Raw genomic sequence first — 24,090 nt, 5'->3', positions numbered from 1 at the left:
ATCTTTTCACCTGCACAGCGCGATCTCTCAGCGGCGGGGGTCTGCGTGGGAGGGACACGCCGCCCCCGTCGCTTCCTGATTCTGCTGCGCATTTTTGGCTGGTAAAAAATCTGCCTGGCTGGTAGTTTTTCAAATCTACCAGCCAAATGGCTGGTAAGTCAAAAAGTTTATTTTGTTCCCCGTTTATATGCGAGCAAAAAACATAAATCAATTATGCATGTTCACCAAATTCCAAGTTGTTTCATAACTCAAATCATCTATAAAAGGCAATGGTAGGAGAAACACTGAAAACGTATCATTAGATATGGTCTGGCGAGGGGACATCCCAGAATTTGACTCAGTTTGACTGGGATGACATTTGGACTAATGTTACATTAGCTTCCTGCAACCCTAATCACCAGCAAATAATTTTTTTTTTTTTTTATCTTTTTCCCCCTCCTTTTTCCTCCGATTTTCTCCCATCCCAATGTTAGTCGTTATGCCAATTCCCAATCCCCTTCCTGGTCGCTGCGCACTTGCCCCCCCCAGTCGGTCTGGGAGAGTGGAGGCTATCACGTGCTTCCTCCGACACACGTCTAGCCAATCAACCGCTTCTTTTCACCTGTCACTGAGAGGGTGTAACGTGTGGAAGGATCACACTACCCCCCTTAGATCCTATGCGCGCAGAGCAGGCGCCCCGACCGAACTGTAGGAGTCGCTGTTTACAACGACCCGGACCCACCCCGCCAGCTTTCCCACCCTCTAATACAGCCAATTGTATTACCGGTAGTGTGAACGGCCAGCCAAGCTGGTGACAACGCCGGAGCTGTGAGCTGGATTCGAACAGGCGAATCCAGCGTCTCCGGTGTTGGTGACGAACGCAATCTCCGCTACGCCACCTGACCGCACTCAGCAAATACATTTTAATTATATTCATAGGACGTATCTCACACCTAGAAAACTGTGCGCTATGGGGTTGGTGGTCGACTCTCTGTGCACTTCGTGCGCTCTGAGGGCCACTGGCACTTATATGCACATGTTTTGGGATTGCCCACCAGTAGCTCGTTTTTGGAAATCCATAACTAAACTTTCCAACATATGTAACCTGACAATCCCACTGACAGCAGCAACACTACTCCTAAATGATATATCACTACTACCGGCCTCCACAACAAAATACAACAAAAAAGAATCATTCTGGCGAGTGTTACAGCAGCCAAGAAACCGATAGCCATGAGGTGGAAACAACCTGAGAAACTCACAATGATTAATTGGTCTCCGACACTATTGGATATCCTCTACTGCACGTGTGATTGGGGTTGGACAGGCCGGCACTGAACTTTGGGTCTCAGCGGCCGAGAAAGTTAAAGCCATGATCTAGCAGAGAAGGGTGTTGGTCCTGGGGGGTCCTGGGGTAGGAGGGGAAATGTCTTTTGTGGTGTCTGTGATCATATAATTCGATTTTTATGTTCTGTATTTATTACTTCTATTGTCATTATTATTATCATTGTCCTGTAAAGTCCTGTTTGTTATTATTACTGTATTATGTCATGTTTTATGTGAAATAAAAAAAAAGATATTGCCACAATAAAACTGTTGAGCAGCTAAATTGAGCAGTATTCCCCTTCAACCACTCCACCTGGGGGAGCAGCATCAGAGGGCAGCATCTGTGGACTGACCTTGACTACAGGCGTGGCAGGCAGAGGAGCCGCCTTGACTGGAGTGGTGGTATTATTGTTTGGGGTGGCGGCTGGTGAGGCAAGAGGGATGGCCACAGATTTCCCGTTGTTGTTGTTGGCACCATTAGTTCCATTGGCAGCTCCTGAAGAATAAGAAGGGTTATACTTAAGGCCGGGTTATACTGCTGTGCTTTGAGACTATTTACCTTCCTTCTCTTTAAAAAGACAACATATTGTCTAGCTTTTCAACAATGTTATACAACTTCCTTGACATTTCCCCCCCCTCAAAGAAATTAGTCTAAATCTAATTGTAATGATTTATTTTCCAGCACTTGTATTCAACAGTTTTTGGCAGGTACAGCACACACACTACATTTTAAATGAATGATTTCCTTCCTGCCTGGCTACCCCACACCCAAGAGTAAATCAACTTTTGCAAACTAGGCAGTGTTCCTGGCTCCTAAAAGCAAATTGATTAATCAAAGCTTATTCATCCCATTGTGACATTACCGAGAAGCAAAAACAGCTTGTTAAGTTTTTCACAATTATTTACATGTTTTCTGAATCTTTGGCTCAATTTCTCAAAAAGAAGAATCTCCTTCCTAAATTTTACTATTGAGGAAACTCTGCAATAGGGAGGTGTAGTGGTTACGGCATTGGTGTTTCCCGCACGGTCCACCCTCCTTGAGATTGCCATGTATTTCCAATGGACCCATTTCTAAATCATCTAGTTTAAAACAAATAAAGCATGAACATGGGCATGGTGTACCTTTCTGTGCGTATTCATCCACAATCTATAGCTCAACATGAAACAATTAATCGTAAAAGCAGCAAAATAACAACGTTTATGTTTTCGTTCACTGAGGAACTACACTCACTTTGGTACTGCTGACTGACGTCACCACAGCGTAGACTCCTGGCTGTATTAGGCGACAGGTGTCTGGCTGTATTAGGCGACTGGGGTGTAGTGTAGTTATTTTTTAATGACAAATTAAAAACCTTATAACTAACTATTTAAACCAAAAATGCTTAAACAATAATGTTAGATAGAAGGGAAGTCATTTTGTGAAAAAATGGAAAGCTTGCCAATGTTCATGAGGCAGAAATATTACAATAGCCGATAATACAATTTCCCAATGATAAATCCCTATACGGGTGGACCGTGCGGGAGACTAAAGTGACGTCAGACTACACCTCCCTATAGGATACCCATGTGTGAGCCTGGTACGACCATGTGGCCATGCAGCTGGGCTGTATGCCTCAGTCGAGCACAGGGCGACATACCTTTTTTGGCCTCCATGTACTTGCTGTAGCTCTCTGGGAAATAGTCCTCCGTCCTGCTCTTCTCTACAGCCTCTCCATCCTCCTCATCTTCATCATCGTTGAACCACATCTCCTCATCCTCATCCATCGACCGCGCATCCCTTCGATATCTGCTGCACAGAAATGCAGAGGCTCTGAAACAGGCTCAAGCAAACTGGTGCAACGTTAGCACTGACGTACTGTTCATTTTTCAGGGCTGTACGCTAACTTTTTTTTTGCTGCAGAGATTGATAGTTTTGTAGCACAGGCCAAAATCTTGTAGCACGAGTATAAAACGTCTCTAAAATCTCTAAAAACAACCACAAGTAGTGCAGTTCATCACTTAAATAGGTATGTGACTGGCAAAGGACTATGAGATTTTAGTTTATGGAATGTCTTCATAATTTAGTGAATATCCGCCATTTTAAATTAGCATCGCAGATTGTAGTCCTATGAGGAGGGCATCCAGAGCTCTCAATGAGCTTTGAAATTTCAAAAAAAACTACATTATCCAGCCGATTCTAACTTCCTGCAAGCAAATTACTTGTTTATGATTATTATTTTTTTTCCCTCTCATTTCTCGGGATTATTCATCACAAAACGGAACGTTATTGGCATAGATTGGAGCGCAGTTAGTGTGTCTACCTTCTGTGAACGTTTAGCAACAATCTGCGTTGCAATCCGATCAAAATGGCGGAGCAATATCCATTATTAGAATGGAACGGTACATACTAGGGGTGCACGATATTGATTTTTTTTAACCCCGATAGATACAGATAACTTATATATATATTTATTGTATTATAAAAAAATCTTTTTAATGTATATTCCTGTAGTTTTGACCTAACCAGATTTATCATGACATGAGCGTTACTACTATGAACAAAACAAAGCCAAGAGAACAGTTTTGACTCTTCAAATAAAGTGACTATTTATTTTTCCAAATAAATATAATTTGAGTCAATCACAAAATTCACAATCCGCCAATGTCATTAACAATGTGTTTCCCTGAACAATGAGTGAACTAAAAACCAACAGGTATTGTGCTTTGTCAGCAGATAAAGCATTTGAAGCTATAGGAGAGGAGACTGTTGTGGTCTTGGTGCATGAAACAACTATTACTTGGCATTTATAGGACAGCACGCCTCAAAAAGAATTAAATAAACCAAACAAATCATCTGTCAAACGTCTTTAATTTTGCAAACGCCTCGTCAATAGGTACAAGCCGCGCCGGTTCGCGAACTGCAAGTTTGTTGGTAAAAGACTACACGCCGCCGGCTCCTTTGCAGCTGGCTTTGGATTCGCAGCAGCTTAGCCTTTAGCTGCTCACGCGCCGTCGTCGGATTTTAATACACCATCGTAGCGGTGAAGATGTTTCAGGTGACTTATTAGGTTGTTGCCCCTTTCCCTCCTCGTGGAACTTCTGCATTTGTTACAAATAGCAAGCGAACTGTTTTCCTCTGAAACTTTGAAAACGTCCCACACTACCGACGACGCCATGTTTGTTTACCATCTGTGCTGCTTCTGAAACTATGTCACAGCCAGGCATGAGAAAGGGAGCGCTGGATTTGTGAAAAACTTCCTCTTCCTAAAACACACGCCATCAGTCGTACCACAGTACTGGCAAAACGGGAGAAGCCTACAGTAAAAACAAACGCCCTTCATCCCAATCCACCCACACCGCATTTCTTTTAACCAAAAAATGTATTATATATTATCGGAGCCATCAATAATGTTATCGGGTTTATCGGGATGACGTCATAATTGCTGATATCGGCCCGATAATTATCGTGCATCCTTGGTACATACAGTCGATTTCATTCACAGTTCTTGCTGCACGCCTGGAGATAATAAATCCAAATTGAACTCTGGCATTTGAAAGAGAAGATTTGGCCCGATCCATAGACGTGCGAGTTGGCTATAATAAGGTCATTTATAGGCCTGGTATTCTATAATATTAATAATATTATTATATGTTTGCCTACAATAACAAACGTGCTGTTGATGGTTAGAGATCTTGGTTTAGCTGCATCAGCTGTGCTGGAGGATGTGGACACTGACCTGTTGAGCCTCTGACTCTGCCTGTCCTTCTCCTGCTCGTACCGGCCTTTCAGGCCCTTGAAGGTCTGGACGTACTCGATGGACTCAAGTGCTTTGTAGAAGTTGTCCACAATGTGAGCTATGAGAGACTTGATGTCCTCCTGGGAAGACAAAGAAGGGATGATGGAAGACAATCAGGACTACAGTATGGATAGTCCTATGGATAATACAAGTACGTATTGACCAATCACGTGAGAATTGGTGCATAGTGCCCTCTTTCATGAGTCTAATTTAAATATATAAATATAGTTCCATTTTTCACTTGCATTTTCTTGTTATATATTATGTAAACAAGGCAATTTCATTTAAAATATGTAAATGTATACCTACTTATTTATTCCATGTTAGTATACTTATAACAATTACTATATTTGTACTTAGAAAAATATTTGAAAAGTTCTTTAACACATTGACTACCAGCAGCAGGGGGCGCTGATCCCCCTTCATCGACGGGTCTTTATTCAATGGATATAGTTTTAGACTGCGACATTTGCAAGTGCTTAAAATATATCTTATATTATAGCTATGGGTCTAATACACCCGTCGATTGTCAGTGAGTTGCTTCCAGTCAACATCCACAAAACGGATTGTTTTTTCATCAGTACATTTCCGTTTTATACCATTTTGAATGTGGGTATGGTTTGGGTGATTCTGAGTAATTCCAGGGAAAGACGAGAAAAAGGCATTTTAGTGTAATCCAGTCATCAGGTTGTAATTTTTTGGGTGATTATCTAATCATCCTGAAATCAACGCTAGATTATAATTATTATGTCTCCGCGTGCATACATGAAATGGCCTTCGTAGCGCCACCCCCCTCCCCCCCCGCAGCCAACGGTAATAAGCACACACATAAAACACAGATAGCTTTGATCGCGGTAGAAAGAAATATCAGATCAACGCCAGATTTTATATATAGAGTCCTTACCTGGTATCTGATGTAATGCAAAAAAAAGAATCCAATTATCTGATCGCCATTCCAGTTATCCACAGCGATCATGTCCCCGACATTACCGAGCGTTACACATGAATGGGCGGGCAGGGTTAATATTCCATGCCGTCGTTGTAAGCCCCTGGTCGCCCGAGTATTTAAACCCCGCCCCCACGGCTCAGATCGGCTCATAAAACACACCAGCCCATTTCCAATGGAATGCAATAGCTCTGCAAGGCAGTAGAGGGCGGTGTTGACCGTCTGCCAGCTCAGACACATTCACCAGGGTCTACAGAGGCTGCAGACATGAATTATGAATAGATATAGCGAATAAACGAAATAACGATCCCAAAAACTAGTTAACTCGTTTTTGGCAATTATTGTGTTATGTCTTGAGAAAGGTGCAGCCATCTCATCAGGAGTGTAGTCGTGTCAGTAAGTCATGTGTGCGTTTCCTCACCACTTTAATGAACTCAAACAGCTCTATGATGGCTGAGTTGAGGAGGTTGTACCGCGTGCCGTTGTCCAGGAGGGCGTTGATCACCGGCTCAAACAGGTTTCCTTTGATTATGTAGCGGTTGTAGTACTCGTCCTTCAGACCGATGATCCTGCGCATGAAACGCAGCGCGCCTGGCGAGAGAAAAGAACATGGCGAGAGGGAACACAGTACTGCGTTCGGCTCCAGGGTTTGGTACGGGGATTGCACAAGGAAAAAAATAAAAAATAACTAAACCATAGGGCGGCTAGATGGCGCAGTGGGCAAGGCGCTCGCCACCAACGCAGGAGATGCTGGGCCCGAGCCCAGCTCTCGGCGTTGCTACCAGCTTGGCTGGTCGTTCATACTAATACAATTGGCAGTATTAGAGGGTGGGAAGCTGGTGGGTGGGGATCGGACGTTGTGGACAGCGACTCCTACAGGTCGGTTGGTGCGCCTGCGCAGAAGAATCAGGAAGCGACGAGGGCGGTGTGTCCCTCCCACGCAGACCCTCGCTGCTGAGAGATCGCGCTGTGCAGGTGAAAAGATGCGACGGCTGCCTCCTCGAGTACCGGAGGGTCACGTGATGCAAGGCTTCGTCCACATTGCAGCCGGCTTGTGGGAGGCATGGCCTAACAACGTTCGAGACAGGGGAGGGTAGAATTGGAAAATGCGAAATTGGGGACGGGAGAAAAATTGAAAAATGGGGAGAAAAAGTAGATAAAAAAAATAAAAAATAACTAAACCATGGCACTATTGATCAGGTTAAAATAACTAAACCATGACATCACTATTGACCAGGTTAAAATAACTAAACCATGGCATCACTATTGATAAGGTTAAAATAACTAAACCATGGCACTATTGATCATGTTAAAATAACTAAACCATGACATCACTATTGATCAGGTTAAAATAACTAAACCATGGCACTATTGATCATGTTAAAATAACTAAACCATGGCACTATTGATCAGGTTAAAATAACTAAAGCATGGCACTATTGATCAGGTTAAAATAACTAAACCATGACATCACTATTGATCAGGTTAAAATAACTAAACCATGGCACTATTGATCAGGTTAAAGATAACTGAAATTTTATTTCAGTTGTAAAACTAAAGTCTAAACTTCTCGATTTCAACACTATTGAAACTCCGTGAAAACGAAACAGATTTCTCGCTGTGCCTGTGAGCTTTTCCAGGGTTAGCTTAACTTAGTTAGCAGCTAACGTTAGTTAAGGTTTTTACCGTGACGTGGCCATACAGTAATGGCAAGGATGCTAAAGACGCATTGGAGTTTTAACAGCACATAGAAACAGTGCGACTCACAAGAGGAGTTGTCACAGGGCTGTTGAACGCAGGGCTGAAGAGCTAAATGTCATAGCTTCTAAAATTGAAGGTTGATCTAAACGTGAATCGGTACTCTGTGGTACCGACGTCATTTCGATCTGTACCCAACCCTAGGTCCTAAAACAAATACCGGTCTGATTTCTTTACGATGCAACATCAGTCTGAACAGTTATGTTGGAATTCATGTAACTATTATGTCACTCGAGATTGACATTCATCACAATTCTGCACTGGCGGGAGTCACTCTGTGAACACAAACACGGAAAACCGCTGTGATGGAGGGGGTCAGTGGAGGGACAGTGAGGCTTATAAGTATTTGGGGTAATACTTTTGTATAAGCAAAAGGGGATGCATCATAACTGGTCTGTGTTTGAAAGCATATTGAATGAAGAAATGGCTATTTTACCTCCTCCTCACCACCATTATCATCTGCTCATGAATTAGCCGCCTCCACTGCACATGAGCTGGACTCTAGCGGTGGTGGCGGAGAGGCGGAGCCTTGCTAAGCTCCACGCCATCAGGCTCAAGCCCTCCCACCCACTATACACAGTCTTGGCTGACAGGAGGAGCACGTTCAGTGCTAGACTAGGGGCTAAATCCACAAAGAATGGATTACACGGAGCAAGTTGCACCCTTACTTACAATTCATTATGAATTGAAAATGGGGGACCCTGATGTAAACAAGACAAAAGTTTCTTTCTGGTCTGCATCCCCTTGTACCCATTCTGCAATCTGTTAATAAAATGTTCATTCAATCAATCAATCAATCTGCATGGTGATTGATTGAATGAACATTTTATTAACAGATTGCAGAATGGGTACAATAAAGTACGGCTTAATACACACAATTGTTAAGGGGATGCAGACCAGAGAAAAACTTTTGTCTTGTTTACATCAGGGTCCCCCATTTTCAATTCATAATGAATTGTAAGTAAGGGTGCAACTTGCTCCGTGCAATCCATTCTTTTTGGATTTAGCCCTAAGACTCCCTAGATGTAGCACTGAACGGCACAGAAAGTCATTCATTCCGACAGCCATCAGACTTTACAATGCATCAATGTGCCTCACTGCATCACTGAGCACAGGGTGACATTACTACCTTCCTGGACTTTTACTGTATATTTTATATTAGAATGACATAGGAAATGTATATCCCGGACAGTATTTTATTCTTAGGCTTATTTTATTCTTATTTGTGACTTGTTTTTGTCTATCCAAATGTCTGTTTACCGTGAGCGATTTGTAGTGCCAAATTTCCCTCAAGCTGAATAAAGTTGTTCTATTCTATTCATCAACTTATAAATGAAACCATAAACAGACTTGTGTCCTCCATGTTTATGTCAGATCTAAGCACCAAGGCTTGCAGTCTAAACGTAGCTTTAGATTCCTGAAAATATACAGCCAATGAGGGCACATTTAGGATGAGAGAACAGGGAAAGAAACACTAGAGAATCCTATCAACTAGTCAGGTGTGTGTTGGAGACTCACAGAGAGCGAGGAAGGTGTGTTTGGAGTTCATGAGCACCAGCACTCTCCTCAGCAGGTCTTTGTTCATGATGTAGGTCTTGATGTGGTAGGTGTGGTGCTCCACGCAGAACGTCAGCAGCTCCAGGATCAGCGCTAGCAGCTGGGCCGTCTGTAAGTTGTCTGCCCAACCAGACACAACACACTATTTAAGTAGGGGTGTAACGGTACACGTATCCGTACTGAACCGCTTCAGTACTGGAACTTCGATTCAGTATGCGCTGTGTACCGAACGAATGCAACGGTACGTTAACCACCAACGTGCAGAACCTTTTTTTTGTGTGCATAATTTAATTTAAAACTCCAAGTTCACCCCTTCCCAAAATATAACTTGCGCAAAGGGCCGGATGTTCGTTCAGCACACGCACAACACAGATTACGTGTAATTTAGCATAGCCTCAGTGTGGTGAACGCACACACACACCCCCTCTCTCTCTGTGCGATCGGAGATATATTTAACGTCGCACAAATAGATAAATACAATCCGTATGAAGTGATGTTGCGTTTCTTTTTCAAATGTAGCCAAGAGTAAAGACCCTAACCAACCCTAATCAAAACAGTAGTCAAAATGTATATTTTCAGCACTACGTTTGTTAAGCAATGATTTGTTATTAGCAAAACATGAGCTTCTCCAAGCATTGCAATCGAAAACGGATGATTTAGACGGAAGAACAGGAAGCACTGAAATCGTTGTAGTACAGAGAAAGAGGACCCATGGCTTTCGATGGACGTCTAAATTTCATAAAACTAACTACCCAGCTCACACCAGCCGCAGACAAAGGAAGGCCAACAATTTTTTTTCTTATAAACACGACATTCCAGTCAATATTTGTATCTCACGGGTCTAACAAATCTCAACTTTATTGCCATAAAATACAACGTATATCGTTTCTTTACCCTTCTGTGAAAGTCTAGGAAAAGAACGTGTTTCAATCCGGTGATTTTTGAAAAGGTGCTTGAAAAATGCACCATGTTGAGATCAAGTGTACTAAAGATGTAAGCAAAATAACAAAGGGCAGATGATTTACAGGTTTTTTTGTAGATACCGTACTGAATTTTGCACATGCAATTTGAAATATGAATATAGAATATCAGGCCTATAAATTACCTTATTACGGCCAAGTCATATATATATGGCAGGGGTCGCGTTAGGCCGGTAATTGCCGGTTATTTTTATGACAAACCGGAAAATGTAATTCCCTCCGGACATTAGAGTTTTTTTTTTTTTTTTTTTTTTTTTTTTTTACTAATACAAAATAAAAGAAAAACTCCGCAATATAGTCTCAATATCACGGCAATTTATAATTAGGCTTATTAACACCACAAATAAGACAACGTTACATCAATTTGAGCCATTGACTGAGCTGCTGAAAGTTGTCAAAGCTCCCGACTTCTTAACCCTGCACACCTTTACCCCCTTGGGACGTTTTCTGTCCCAAAGGGATTTACATGTGGTTTTTTCTATGAATTTTCTTTTGTATATATGTGAAAACTAGCCATTACTGTACTAGCATTACTAGTACAGTACATTACTGTGTACTAGCCATTTTCACACAATGGCTGCAAATGACCACATGCCAGCGTTTCCGTTAGCCGGTAATTACCGGTATTTGACCGGCAAAATCTGTTGAAGTCCGACATATTTAATCTCTCCGGTCATAATGTCCGGTGAAAATAATTCCCTCTAAACACAATTAGATTATTTGAATTGTATTAAAATAGGCTAAAATTAAATAGCCTATGCGATTAACGAAACAATCATTACATTTGTCGTTGCTTCACCAAGCAGCCGGTCTAATAATGACATCCTTTTGTCAGCGCGAGCTGGCTGCTGATATATTTGCGAGAAGCATGGCTTGGCAGGGTGCAGAACTCCAATTCAGCCATTGGCAATTCAGCTGTTGGGTGGGGGCGCTGCTGACACCGCTGCTCTGCTCTGCCTGCTCCATGCTTCACGTAAATATATCAGCAGCCAGGGAGCTCCAGTAGCTCACCACGTACCTCAAGCGCTATTTCGGCGCCGGGGACAACCGTGCTCGTCACGGATCTGGGGTTTAGCGAGTTCGAATCCCGGACTGCAGCCGTGCCTTTCCCAGAGTGTCTTCCCCCCCATCTGAACCCTTTCAGCCTGTTTCTGTCGGTCATCCTTGACCAGAATAAATGCGATAAACGCAAAAAAGAGCCAGGGGAATGGCCAAAGTTATAAAAAAAAAAAAAAAAAAAAAAAATATATATATATATATATCAGCAGCCAGCTCGCGCTGACATGATGTCATTATTAGACCGGCTGCTTGGTGAAGCAATGACAAATGTAATGATTGTTTCGTTCATCGCATAGGCTATTTAATTTTAGCCTATTTTAATACAATTCAAATAATCAAATTGTGCTTAGAGGGAATTATTTTCACCGGACATTATGAGCAGCACCAAGTCGTTGGGAGGTGGAGATATACATCACAATAGCGCAAACCCACGATAATGTTGCCGTCTCTCTCTGCCAAATTTCTCAGTTCTTCGCTTGATATAATTAATACAAATGTCCAATATAACGGAATTCGTTAGCTCATAAAAATGTGATTATAACAGACTGCTGTTTATTAAGGTCGGGCAGACTGCCCACCGACACCTCAAGTCGGCAGCAGCACGAAGTCTCGAGGGACTTATTTTATTTGGAATATATTAATGACTGTATATACGCAAAAGTAGCCTAGTTTTAAGTTAAAATATTATAAATGCCTTGATGATGTCATTCTTTACATAGGCCTATCAATTGTTTTTAAGCTCAATAAACTCTGACCGGAATTTATCCCATTTGTCCGGTAGAGACCTGCAAAAAAAAAATCTAACGGAAACCCTGCCACATGCACACAGTAATTTCTCAACACACGCATGCACACCACACTAAGACCTCCATAAAACATTCTCAAATAATTTTAGATAAAAAAAATTTAACGGCATTGCAGGATATAAGCAGTAAACACAAAAGGTGTGGCTGCCGGAAATAGATGAGGCAATGCGGCCATCTTGATTTTTTTTAATCATGCATGCCCATAAAGGGGCCAGACGAAATTAGACTTTTTCTTTTTCAATCTGCAATGGCATCGTTTTCAAAAAACGTGTTTAACATGAGTCAATAGGGACGTTTTTTGACCAAAGGGGTAAAGGTGTGCAGTGTTTTGTTGCAGGGCAAACTATAGACTTAAAAAATTAAATAAAATGCAGACTTAATTTTTTGCCCCAGAAAAACTGCCTGACTTAATTTCAGGGGATATGCATTAAATCAAGACAAGGTTATCCCAAGTACAGTATGTACAGTATCTACAGTTGGGACGTTTTTTGTCCCAGGGGTGCAGGAAGGTTAACACACTCCCGGCCAACCACGGACATGTCCGTGTTTCGGATCCAACGGTTGAGGGCCAACCACGGACATATCCGTGGCTAGGTTGTTTTGGCTTTTATTCCATTTTAATAACCTACTCAATGTCACCGAGCGGCACTGCAGATTTTTTACCCTACTCATGGAATTCGGAAAAGTGCATTACTGGCCAGATCCTCGTAGGGGCGCTGTCTCAATAATGCAGTGTTCCCTGTGGCAGAACAGTGTTTTTTTTGCCTGGGTGCAGTGGGGCTGCTCTCACAGCCAACAACATGACATTACATAATTATGTTGCAACCTTCGTCTATCAAGCAAACAATTATATTATATTTAATTTATAATTTATAATTATATCAGACAATGCACCTACAAAAGCAGATGATTACAATGAAATTAGCCAACTTGGTAACACATTAGTCATAGCAGCATAGGCATAGCCTTATTAATGTTTTGTGTGGGGTCGCCGTCGTGTACAACGATACTTATGTTTTTTAGGTGATTTGACAAGGTTGTTGTAGAGTTGTGATATGCCATTTTCTTCTGGCATATCTGGCACTCGGTTTTTTGGGCATTGTCTTTGCATATTTTAAAGTGTAACCACACGTCTGATGACTTCTTCGTCGACATGTCTGCTGCACATGTCCTTGTTGTTTTCAACACAGATAATCTCCACGTGCTTGTTGTAGAGAGGTGGAGTCGAGGCGCCGCTTACTTTAGTTTCATTGAAATGGAGGCGCAAGATTTTGGAGGCAATGAATCCAAAATGTCAATGTGGTTAGAAGTGGTGGAGAGAATAAAAGCTAGCATATAATGGTAGGGTCTGGTTAGGAGCAAATGATAATGGATGGATTATCCATTGGGTTCGAAGCTTGTGCCATCGAACGAAGCTTCGAAGTATTTAAGACGGCCCTAATTTCCAGGGTGTTACTAAAGAAGGGAGCTGTACCGAGTAATAGAGTATTCGGGACCCGAAAAGAAAATATCGAATCAGTAAGTACAAATGTCGCAATTAGTCATCGATTCACTGTCGCGATTATATTTATTATGGACAGAAGTTGTCAAATCATTACCCAGCAACTGTCAACTGTCTGCACATGTGTCAATAGTGTTAACATTACTATTTTACTGTAGCGTTTGTGCGTTTTTCCTCTTTCTTATACAGTAGGAGGGGTGAAGAACGTGGGTGTTCCTATGACTTGTATTCAGCTTACAGCTTCGAAACTCCACTTATTTCGTTTTTACAATGTCAAAGCCTTTTAAATATAATCAAAACGTTCCCGCATTTCTGTCCGCTTTATAGTTTTATGACAGAAATCTGATAGTGTATGCGCGTTCACGCAAGGGGGAGTCGGATTCTGGTAGGGAGTCCGAATTCGGCACAACACCGGCCGAGGCATTATTTGCCGCCGAGTTGAGAGCTCCCCAGAGTCCAGACTACAGCTGGGCGATCGCCTACAATGGCAATTGCCTAGAGCAAACTATTGAATATTATTATGAAGAGGAAGAGGACAAACGGTGATGATCCATCCATAACATAAGGTGCGTTTTCACCAGACTATGTTGGATTCTAGTATTTTCAATAGGGATGCACCGATCCGACTTTTTCAGTCCTGATACCTATACCTGGGTTTGGGTATCGGCCAATACCCATTAATATTTTTTTACAAAAAAAGTTAAGAAAAAATTATTTAATCCACGTTTTTTTTTTTTTTACTTTGACCAGTGAGCTGGTTCTTTTCGCGTTTATCGCCTTTTTCTGGTCAAGCATGACCGACAGAAACAGGTTGAATGGGGGTATAGATGGGGGGAAAGACACTCTGAGAAAGTACGGCTTGTCCGGGAGTCGAACTCGCTACCCCAGATCCGTGACGCGCACGGTTGTCCCCGACGCCGAAATAGCGTTCGAGGTGAGCTACTGGAGCTCCCCTTAATCCACGCTTAAAAAAATAAAATAAAAAATGTTTAAATATATTTTGTTTTAAGAATTGTAAAGGATCACAAGTGTGTTTTTGATTTGTTGTAAACAAAGACGGAAAATAAACTTCATTCATTCAATTAATAAACTGCATGCTTCACTGTCACTGTGTGGAAGAGACTGGGATCATTATTTTGTGCAAGGCAACATCAGGCATGACTTAAAACATTACTTTCCTAACTTAGTGAAACTAAGGCTGCGGTTACACACAGGGGTATTTTCGTTTCGTTTTCAGGGTCAGTTTTGCTTTTGAGAACGCAACGTAATGGCAGGCATGTTAGACATTGGTTTTGCCTCCTGAGCACAGTGATGTAGTACAATGCCAAAGCAGTAGGTGGCAGTAGGTGGCGAACATGAAGGCAATTTTCAACCAATCAGAAGTGGACACAAGAAAATGGATACATTCACTGTGTGTTCTGCCTCTTTTTTTTATTATCTTTTTCCCCCTTCTTCTTTTTTCCGATTTTTTTCCCATCCCACTGTTAGTCGTTATGCCAATTCCCAACCCCCTTCCTGGTTGTTGCGCACTTTCCCCTACTGTTGGTCCGAGAGGCCGGAGACTGTCGCATGCTTTCCTCCGACGCATGTGCAGCCAGCCGGCAGCCAGCCTGGCCGCGTGTATCACTTCCGCAACGGATTTGATTTCCGGGGTTGGCCTGATTGGCCGCGACGGCCACGTGACACGCCGCGGCCCCGCCCCGTGGCAGCGGCCGAGGCGGCAACGCCAGAGGCTGCTGTGTTTCACTGCCGCTTTCCCACTTCAACGCTGCAGCAGCATTGTCGCGCCTAGCACAGTCTCTAACAGTAACAGTAAGAAGCATTAATTTTGCTGAATTAAAGAATGAATAAGTTAAACGCGTCAATTCAGCAGTCAAAGTGTACTGTATAAATCTAACTTCATTAGACGGCCGACGTACGGCTATCTTGTCCATTAATGGATATATAATGGATATTTTATTTATCTGCCACCGTGGTGTAATGGTTAGTCCTCATACCTCTCACGCGGACGACCCACGTTCGAATCCCCCTTTTTCTTTCTTTTTTGCGATGTAAATGCTTCAATCTGGCGGCCTTTGAGAGCTATATAAAGAATGACATCCTCAATGCATGTAGATTTATAATATTTTAACTTAAAACTAGGCTACTTTTGCATATACAGTCATTAATATTATATTCCAAAAAAAATGTATTACACACGCGGGGTTTCGAAATTATAAATCTACATGCATTGAGGATGTCATTCTTTATATAGCTCTCAAAGTGCACCAGATTGAAGCATTTACATCGCAAAAAAAAAAAAATTAGGACTAACCATTACACCACGGTGGCAGATAAATAAAATATCCATTATATATCCATTAATGGACAAGAGAGCCGTACGTCGGCCGTCTAATGAAGTTAGATTTATACAGTACACTTTGACTGCTGAATTGACACGTTTAATCAGGCCAACCCCGGAAATCAAATCAGTTGCGGAAGTGATACACGCAGCCTGGCCGCGCAGATTCTCACTGGGAGAGTGTAACGTGTGGGAGGCCGCACTACATCTCACCAGATCCTACCTTCGCTGAGCAGGCGCCCCGACACAACGCCCAAAAGGTAAATAGATGACTGGGCCATTTTGTTTAATGCTCGTTAAGATTGAAAGAGAAGCTCTGAGCTAACAGGGTCTGGTAGCTAGGTAGCTACGGCAGGTAGCTAACGTTAGCTCACGTTAGCCAGCTGCTCATGCAATCGTTAATGCTAGCAGAATGAATGGATGTAAACTTTATTTAACAGATTGCAGAATGGGTACAATACAATACGGCTCAATACAAACAATTGTTAAGGGAATGCAGACTGTTGTAGCTTGGACTGGGCTCCTTATAACAATAACTTAACACATGGTAGCTGCAGCTATTTGGGACAGCTCTGCTGTCTGTCGTCACCGGACGTTGGCGAGGGCACGCAGATGTCGGTATCTACTGCGGATGGGCGTTGAGCAACAACGGCTCCGCGCAGATTACATGACACGTTGTCGGTGAGTTTTGGCGAGTATCCAAAACGGAAACACAATTTCAGCGTCGTCAGTAGGGCAACGCGTTATCCTGCCAAAATGGCATTTCTATTTAACTAGGACAGCAAACGTAATCATTCAGCAACAAAACAAAAAACCCCAGTGTAACCATGGCCTAAATGTTTCTTGCCTGGACCCGCTATTATTCTCAAATCAAATCTACATCATAGGTATTATGTCTCATCATGAATGCATGAAAGGGGGGGGGGCGTTTGATGCTTTGATCGCCACCAACGGCATACGTTGTGGACTAACGTTACGCACACACGTTCGGATCGAGGTGAAGACATGCTTGGATCAACGCAAGATTGATATCATATAGCCCAGGGGTGGCCAACCCGCGGGCGTGTTGCTTTTTAACAGCGGAGGAGTGCAAGAATGTGACAATGTGACCATGTGACCGCGGCAGAGCGAGAGAGCGGCAGTGCGGAAATAGGCTGTCTATTGCCATTCTCTAAGACAAACGCTAACCTTAACCAGCTCCTTAACAGCGCCTAAACATAACCTTTCTAACCTTAACCAACTCCGAAACAATGCCTAACCTTAACCATGCCTAACCTTAACCTTAACCATAGAAAGAATATTGCCATTCTCTAAGACAAACTCTAACCTTAACCAGCTCCTTAACAGCACCTAAACTTAACCTTTCTAACCTTAACCAACTCCGAAACAATGCCTAACCTTAACCATGCCTAACCTTAACCGGCGAAAGAATACATGTTTATAAAAAAAAAAAATTATGGGATTCGAACTTGAAACCAACGGACCGCCGCGCTGCCAGGTGAGCTAAGCTTCGAATGAGAATCATGGCGGTTTACGGCTAAATAATGCCGCAAGCTCTGCCGCTCCGCGGTTGCCGCGGGGCGTGTCGCAGCCAATCAGGGAAAACGCGGAAGCATTCGGCGCACTCCTCCGCTGTTAATAAGCAATAGGCAACCCGCGGCTCTTTGCCCGTCAATGTGCGGCTCTTCCATCCATACAATTTTTTTTTTTTTTTACTCATTCCATAAGGACGTAGAATAAACATTTAAATTCTTTTTTAAATGGTCCATTTGCATGTTCTTGGTATCTGAATCTAGGGACATAAAGTGTCAGAAATAGTGTCAGTTACTAGGCTTGAGTAAATTGTAATGAACCAAAGGAGAATATCAATTATATTTAAAAGAAAAAGTCTTTGACTGAATAACACCATGCTAAAATTGACCAGACCTGAAAAATCTAAGCAAATGAATAAAGGGAGGATGATTCAACAAAGGTTTTGTAGATACAGTACTGAATTCTGCCATCTTTTTTATAATGTAAATTTCTCCACCATTTTTCATCGTATTGCAACACCGTTTTTTGCAAGACGTTCACAGAAAGGTAGAGAAACTAGCTGTTCTGTTTTATGGCAATAACGTTCAGGTTTGTGGGAGATAATCCCAAAAAATAAGAGAAATAAAAAAGTGAATCCAGAAGTCAGATGATTGACAGGGGCTGGTGTGAGCTGGGTAGTAGGGGTGGACGGTATAAACGGTATAAACGGTATTAATTTGCTCTACGGTATGGATTTTGACTAAACCGTGTAACCGTTTAGCAGCTCTAAAATAGCAATGACGTCATGTAACCACAGCGCGACTATTTCAATCGCATTTGCCCCTAAAAATAGATAGAATTAGTCATAGATAATAGATATGTGCAAACTGGAAAAAGTTATTTAGGAGGCTTCGCGCAGTGGGCGTGTCAACACGCAATTGTCATTTCATAATAAACACATATCACCGCGGCGCACAGCAAGTTTCAATTTCAGTTCCTGGCATTTTTAACCAGTGGAGAAAGGTAAGAGATGTCCCTATCGTTTTTCTTATATGAATTATTCTACGTTAATAAAACATACCTGGTGATCAACTACAGTTTGCTGTAAACATTATGATATGCGTGTAGTGTTATGATAACGACGGCTGCAGCGGGAGCCGGGAGGACGGCGGCAGCAGTGGATTTGCGAATAGCATGCAGCTGCAGAGCCGCAGAGCCAGCGGCGCTTTCAGGTCAGGTCCGCTCAACAACGCCCCCCCACCCAACGGCTGAAAGCTGTGACCAAACCTGAAAGCGCCGCTGGCTCTGCGGCTCTGCAGCTACATATGCTTCTAGCAAAATCCAGCATCCAGCCCGGCTGTTTGCAATGGGAGCAGCACGGACTCTGGACTTATTTTATTTGGAATATAATGACTTTATACGCAAAAGTAGCCTACGGTAGTTTTAAGTTAAAATATTATAAATCTACATGTCTTGAGGATGTCATTCTTTATATAGCCTGCCTATCAGGCAAAAAAAAATATTCTAACGGAAACACTGATACCGTGATATATACCGTTACCGTCTATGCTTCAAATTATACCGTGATATACATTTTAGACCATACCGTCCACCCCTACTGGGTAGGGTAGTTTTTTTTTTATTCGAAAGCCCCGAGTCTCGTGTGAGCTGGGTAGGGTAGTTTTTGGAAATTCGAAAGCCCTGAGTCTCTTCTTTCAAAAGACTACTCACTTTTGGCTGTGCCACTTCCTCCTGTCAATATGCGCCGGTTTCCGACTCGATGCCCTGAGATTTCTATAATCTTATATTTCACTAATAACAGTTAAAATAATTGGTAAACAAACGTAATGCTGAAAATATACACTTTTACTGTATATCTCGGGCTTAAGAGGTTAACCCTGTGAGGCCCAAAATTAAAAAAACATTAGCAACTTCAGAGGCCAGAGGGTGGGACATAAACACATTTACTATCAAATAGCATTGTGAGGCTGAACAACAGGACCAATTGACTATACATGTGCTTAACATTTTTTAAATAAACATTCTTGCAACCGTGAGTCTCACAGGGTACTTTTAATTCCTGTACCCGTTTTCATCTCTATATTAACTTAACTAGCTATTCATATCAATCGAAATAACGTTCATCTCTATATTAACGTAACTAGCTATTCATATCAATTGAAATAACGTATTGTATTGTTTTCATCTCTCTATATTAACGTGATTCCATCAACACAACATAAATGTTCAAAACACGACTTCATTATTGCTTATCTCTGCACATTATTGCTTATCTCTGCTCTGTTTACGTTGGGTGGACGAGCAGTGAGTTTTAATATTGAGCACGGCATAAGTAGGTAATATGCTCTTAAGCGTGACGCAACTTTGGGCTTCATTATTCAGCCACAGGCAGGAGTCTTTAGATCACAGGCTGGTCATGCATAATCTCGCCCACCAGACTCTTCTACCGAATTGACTAGGTCGCGCAAGTCAATCAATAGATTACACTTTCTGTAGGCCTAACACTCACCTACTCATTCTGTTGTGACACAACATGACATGTTAGGGTTGTCACCTTCCGTGATCATGTTTGAACCAATGTGTAAAAAAATCTGTTTTAGATTAGGCTGTAAAAATCTGTTCTATAGGCTATATTTAGTCTAGTTTATTAGACAAAGCATTTAAAAATACTTTGGTGAGTCTACATCAATAGCATTAACCATACATTGTCAAGGTTGACAGAATAAAGTCTATATCAACTTATTGCCATCATGGACCAATAACAGAACAGATTGACAGGTGGTGACAAAGCACAAGACTGGGCATTTATTTAAAAAAAACATACCCTAACCACATAACAGATATTTAAAAGGTAATTAACAGGCATGTTCTGCAACATATATCCACTCTTGAACAATGAAAAACTATGAGCTTCAATGTTTTTGCCCCACTAGTGTTCAAAGCCACCGACAAGCTCAGGCGGTAGCAGTATATTGATGCACAGCGTATATATTGATGGACGGCGGTAGCGAGTTAGTTGATAGTAGTATATTGATGCAGGTAGGTAGCGCATGCAGGTAGGTAGCTGATGCGACGGACTTGTGGAGCTGAAAGTTCTGATAGCTAGTTACGTTAATATAGAGAGATGAAAACAATACGTTATTTATATTGATGTAATGTTGTCGGACTGAAGGACTTGGACTGTGGAACTGAAAGCTAGGCGCAATTGAGAGAAGCGTCAGTGGCCAATCAGATCGCGCAAACCTAACGCGGAAGGACAACTGGCTTAGGGAAAGTATTCACGCTCCCTGGGTGGATAATGAATAAAAATATCGGGGGGGGGGGGGGGGGGAAGGAAAAACTACCCAGAAACGACTTATGTCGTTTTTGGCACTGAACGTGTTAAAAGAGATGGATGAAAAAATACAGAGGAATGACTTCATCTGTGTCATAATTACGAGACGGTCAATATAACAGTGGATCTAAAACTGATTACATATCTGAAACTAGAAAGTGGGGGGGAAAGCTGAGACCCGTTTTCTTGGCAATTATACTGTTGAAGCTGGTAATGCTCAATGTATATATGACAAGGTGGTGGGTGTGCTGCATGAGAGGGATAGACATGAGTCGGGTCATCGGTCTGGCCAGCGTTATGACAGGGAAATAGCTTAGCGTCCTGTATCTCGCCTTCCAGGAAATATACTAGTCCAAATCCCATATAACGCTTATATTCAAGATGCTATACAATGAGAACGTATTGATGAAAAAATTATTTCTTTAAGCCATTTTGAAGGGACGGTTTATGGTATCAATTGACAATGAGAATGGACAGATAGCAATACTATAAAGTATAGATTTAGCTCTACAAACAGCCTCACAAACTATGCAAGTCTATTTTGAAATGCTGGCCGTTTAGCGTGAGATTAGACGGATCCAAATGGCCCTGAGTGTGTTAATGCGGTCTATACTCATTCTACAAACACTCCACAACGCAATCAAATGGCCTCCACCAACTGGTGGCATCCCTCAGCGACGAGGATATGCGGAGCCTGAAACAGCCCTCTGCCGTGCGCTGGCAATTCCCTACATCGCGGAGTAGAGAGCATTAGGCTTGGGCGGTATGACGGGATTACGGTATACCAGGGTATTTCGAGATCCCGCCGGTATGATTCTCAATACCGTGACGTCACAGACTGCTATTACACTGACACTGAGCTGATTGTAGAGCACAGCACAGCACGCGCCAGCAGAGGGTTACGTGGCTATCGTTCTGGGAGCTAACGTTGATACCTGGATGGTGCGGGCTAACTAGCTACCGTTCCGGGAACTAACGTTGATACCTGGATGGTGCGGTCTAACTAGCTACCATTCCGGGAGCTAACGTTGATACCTGGATGGTGCGGGCTAACTAGCTACCGTTCCGGGAGCTAACGTTGATACATGGATGGTGCAGGCTAACTAGCTACCGTTCCGAGAGCTAACGTTGATACCTGGATGGTGCTAACTAACTAGCTATCGTTCCGGGAGCTAACGTTGATACCTGGATGGTGCTAACTAACTAGCTACCGTTCCGGGAGCTAACGTTGATACCTGGATGGTGCAGGCTAACTAGCTACCGTTCCGGGAGCTAACGTTGATACCTGGATGGTGCGGGCTAACTAGCTACCGTTCCGGGAGCTAACGTTGATACCTGGATGGTGCTAACTAATTAGCTACAGTTCCGGGAGCTAACGTTGATACCTGGATGGTGCGGGCTAACTAGCTACCGTTCCGGGAGCTAACGTTGATACCTGGATGGTGCAGGCTAACTAGCTACCGTTCCGGGAGCTAACGTTGATACCTGGATGGTGCTAACTAACTAGCTATCGTTCCGGGAGCTAACGTTGATACCTGGATGGTGCTAACTAACTAGCTACCGTTCCGGGAGCTAACGTTGATACCTGGATGGTGCGGGCTAACTAGCTACCGTTCCGGGAGCTAACGTTGATACCTGGATGGTGCGGGCTAACTAGCTACCGTTCCGGGAGCTAACGTTGATACCTGGATGGTGCTAACTAATTAGCTACCGTTCCGGGAGCTAACGTTGATACCTGGATGGTGCTAACTAACTAGCTACCGTTCCGGGAGCTAACGTTGATACCTACTAACTGGCTACCGTTCTGTGATTTGTTTACTTGGTAACACGGGTTGCTAAGGAATTTTGTTTCGAGGTTGAAGAAAGTGCACTTTTAGGTTGAAAGAACGGCCCTAATGTCAACGTGTTTCAATATAAGTGTTATGTATGGTGATAACGAGTATATTGTTAGCTTCCCCCCCCTCATATACCGTATACCGGGGTATTATGTCAGCATGGTATGACGGTACGAAAAAAATGATACCGCCCAAGCCTAGAGCGCATCCAATCCAACTGGCCGTTTCTCATCAAGGAGCGTAATGTTATTCTGAAGAGCAATGTGTTATAATAAACTAATGATGCAAAAATCAAGACCGCTTCTTTTGTTGAGAAAACATTATGCACACAGTAGGGCTGACCCCTATTAGTCTTATAGTCAACTAATCGGTCGAAAGGAGCCGTAGTCGACTGCCAACCTCTTAGTCGAATACAATTTTTTTAACTTTTTTAACTTTGATTTTTTTTATCATTCTTTCCAAAAGAAAAGAGGCCTAGAAGTGTGGCTAACGCTAATGGCACGCAAACCAGAGGCTAACTGCCTAAGAAAACAGGCACAGAGGCACTGAAAGAGGATTTCACCCATCTAATGAACACTCTAGACTAGACAAATATCAAGATGTATCCATCAGTGGACCAATTGCATGCTTTTGCAGAGGACAAGAAGCCTTCAGTCGACTCCTTCAGACATTAAGCACCCCCACAGCCCAAATGGAATGATAATTATAGTCGTCGACTATAGGTAAATTTCGTCCAATCATAGTAGACTATCCAAATCCTTAGTCGGGGACAGCCCTAGCACAGTCACGCACACCAAATGCGCGATTTTAATGTAGCCTAATCCAGCCGCTTGTCAAGGCAAAGCTATAATAGGCCCATTTAATTGTTATATTATTCTCAAATCGTTTTCAGTCCAAAATATAATACGCTGTAACACAATGTTGTTATGTTAGGCTACATAATTAAATGCACCTGCCTGTGGTTCATGCAATGAATATAGACTGTAATCATTCCGGACATTCTGGCTAGCAGTTTAAAATCCTAGTGCGACCCCTGATATATGGATCGGCCCAAATCTCCCATTTACAATGGCAAAGTTAAATCTGGATTTAGTACCACCAGGCGCCCGATACAAGACCGTGAATGAAATCTACTTAACTGCAGTTACTTTCGTATTATGTCCATAGCTCTGCCATTTTTTACCGGATTGAGACAGATTCTTTTCCTAGACGTTCACAGAAAGGTAAAGAAACAATATACGCTGTATTTTATGGCAATAAACGTTGAGGTTTGTTCGACCTGTGAGATATAATATCATGAAAATAACGTTAAACAATTAGTTTAACGTCAATGAGCTCCAGCTTCCAAAGCGGCTGACG

General features: G+C 42.5%; 1 protein-coding gene across 2 annotated transcripts in view; it reads right to left on the bottom strand.

The window, feature by feature from the left end:
* ppp4r3b (protein phosphatase 4, regulatory subunit 3B) overlaps window positions 1-24,090 on the bottom strand; it is a 90,905-nt gene that overhangs the window by 3,821 nt on the left and 62,994 nt on the right. Inside the window, exons 11-15 of one of the 2 annotated variants that reach the window (XM_084319865.1) lie at window positions 9,304-9,462; window positions 6,449-6,618; window positions 5,022-5,161; window positions 2,943-3,094; window positions 1,659-1,801 (exon numbers count right to left, since the gene is read on the bottom strand). In XM_084319865.1, the coding sequence (XP_084175991.1) occupies window positions 1,659-1,801; window positions 2,943-3,094; window positions 5,022-5,161; window positions 6,449-6,618; window positions 9,304-9,462 (764 nt within the window). The remainder of the gene's footprint in view (window positions 1-1,658; window positions 1,802-2,942; window positions 3,095-5,021; window positions 5,162-6,448; window positions 6,619-9,303; window positions 9,463-24,090) is intronic. The other variant, XM_084319866.1, reaches the window with a different exon arrangement.

The sequence above is a fragment of the Notolepis coatsorum genome (assembly GCF_963971535.1).
Source record: "Notolepis coatsorum genome assembly, chromosome: 8".
Taxonomy (NCBI): domain Eukaryota; kingdom Metazoa; phylum Chordata; class Actinopteri; order Aulopiformes; family Paralepididae; genus Notolepis; species Notolepis coatsorum.
Note: the sequence above shows the minus strand (reverse complement) of the source record. Positions and strands in the feature narration are given on the sequence as shown.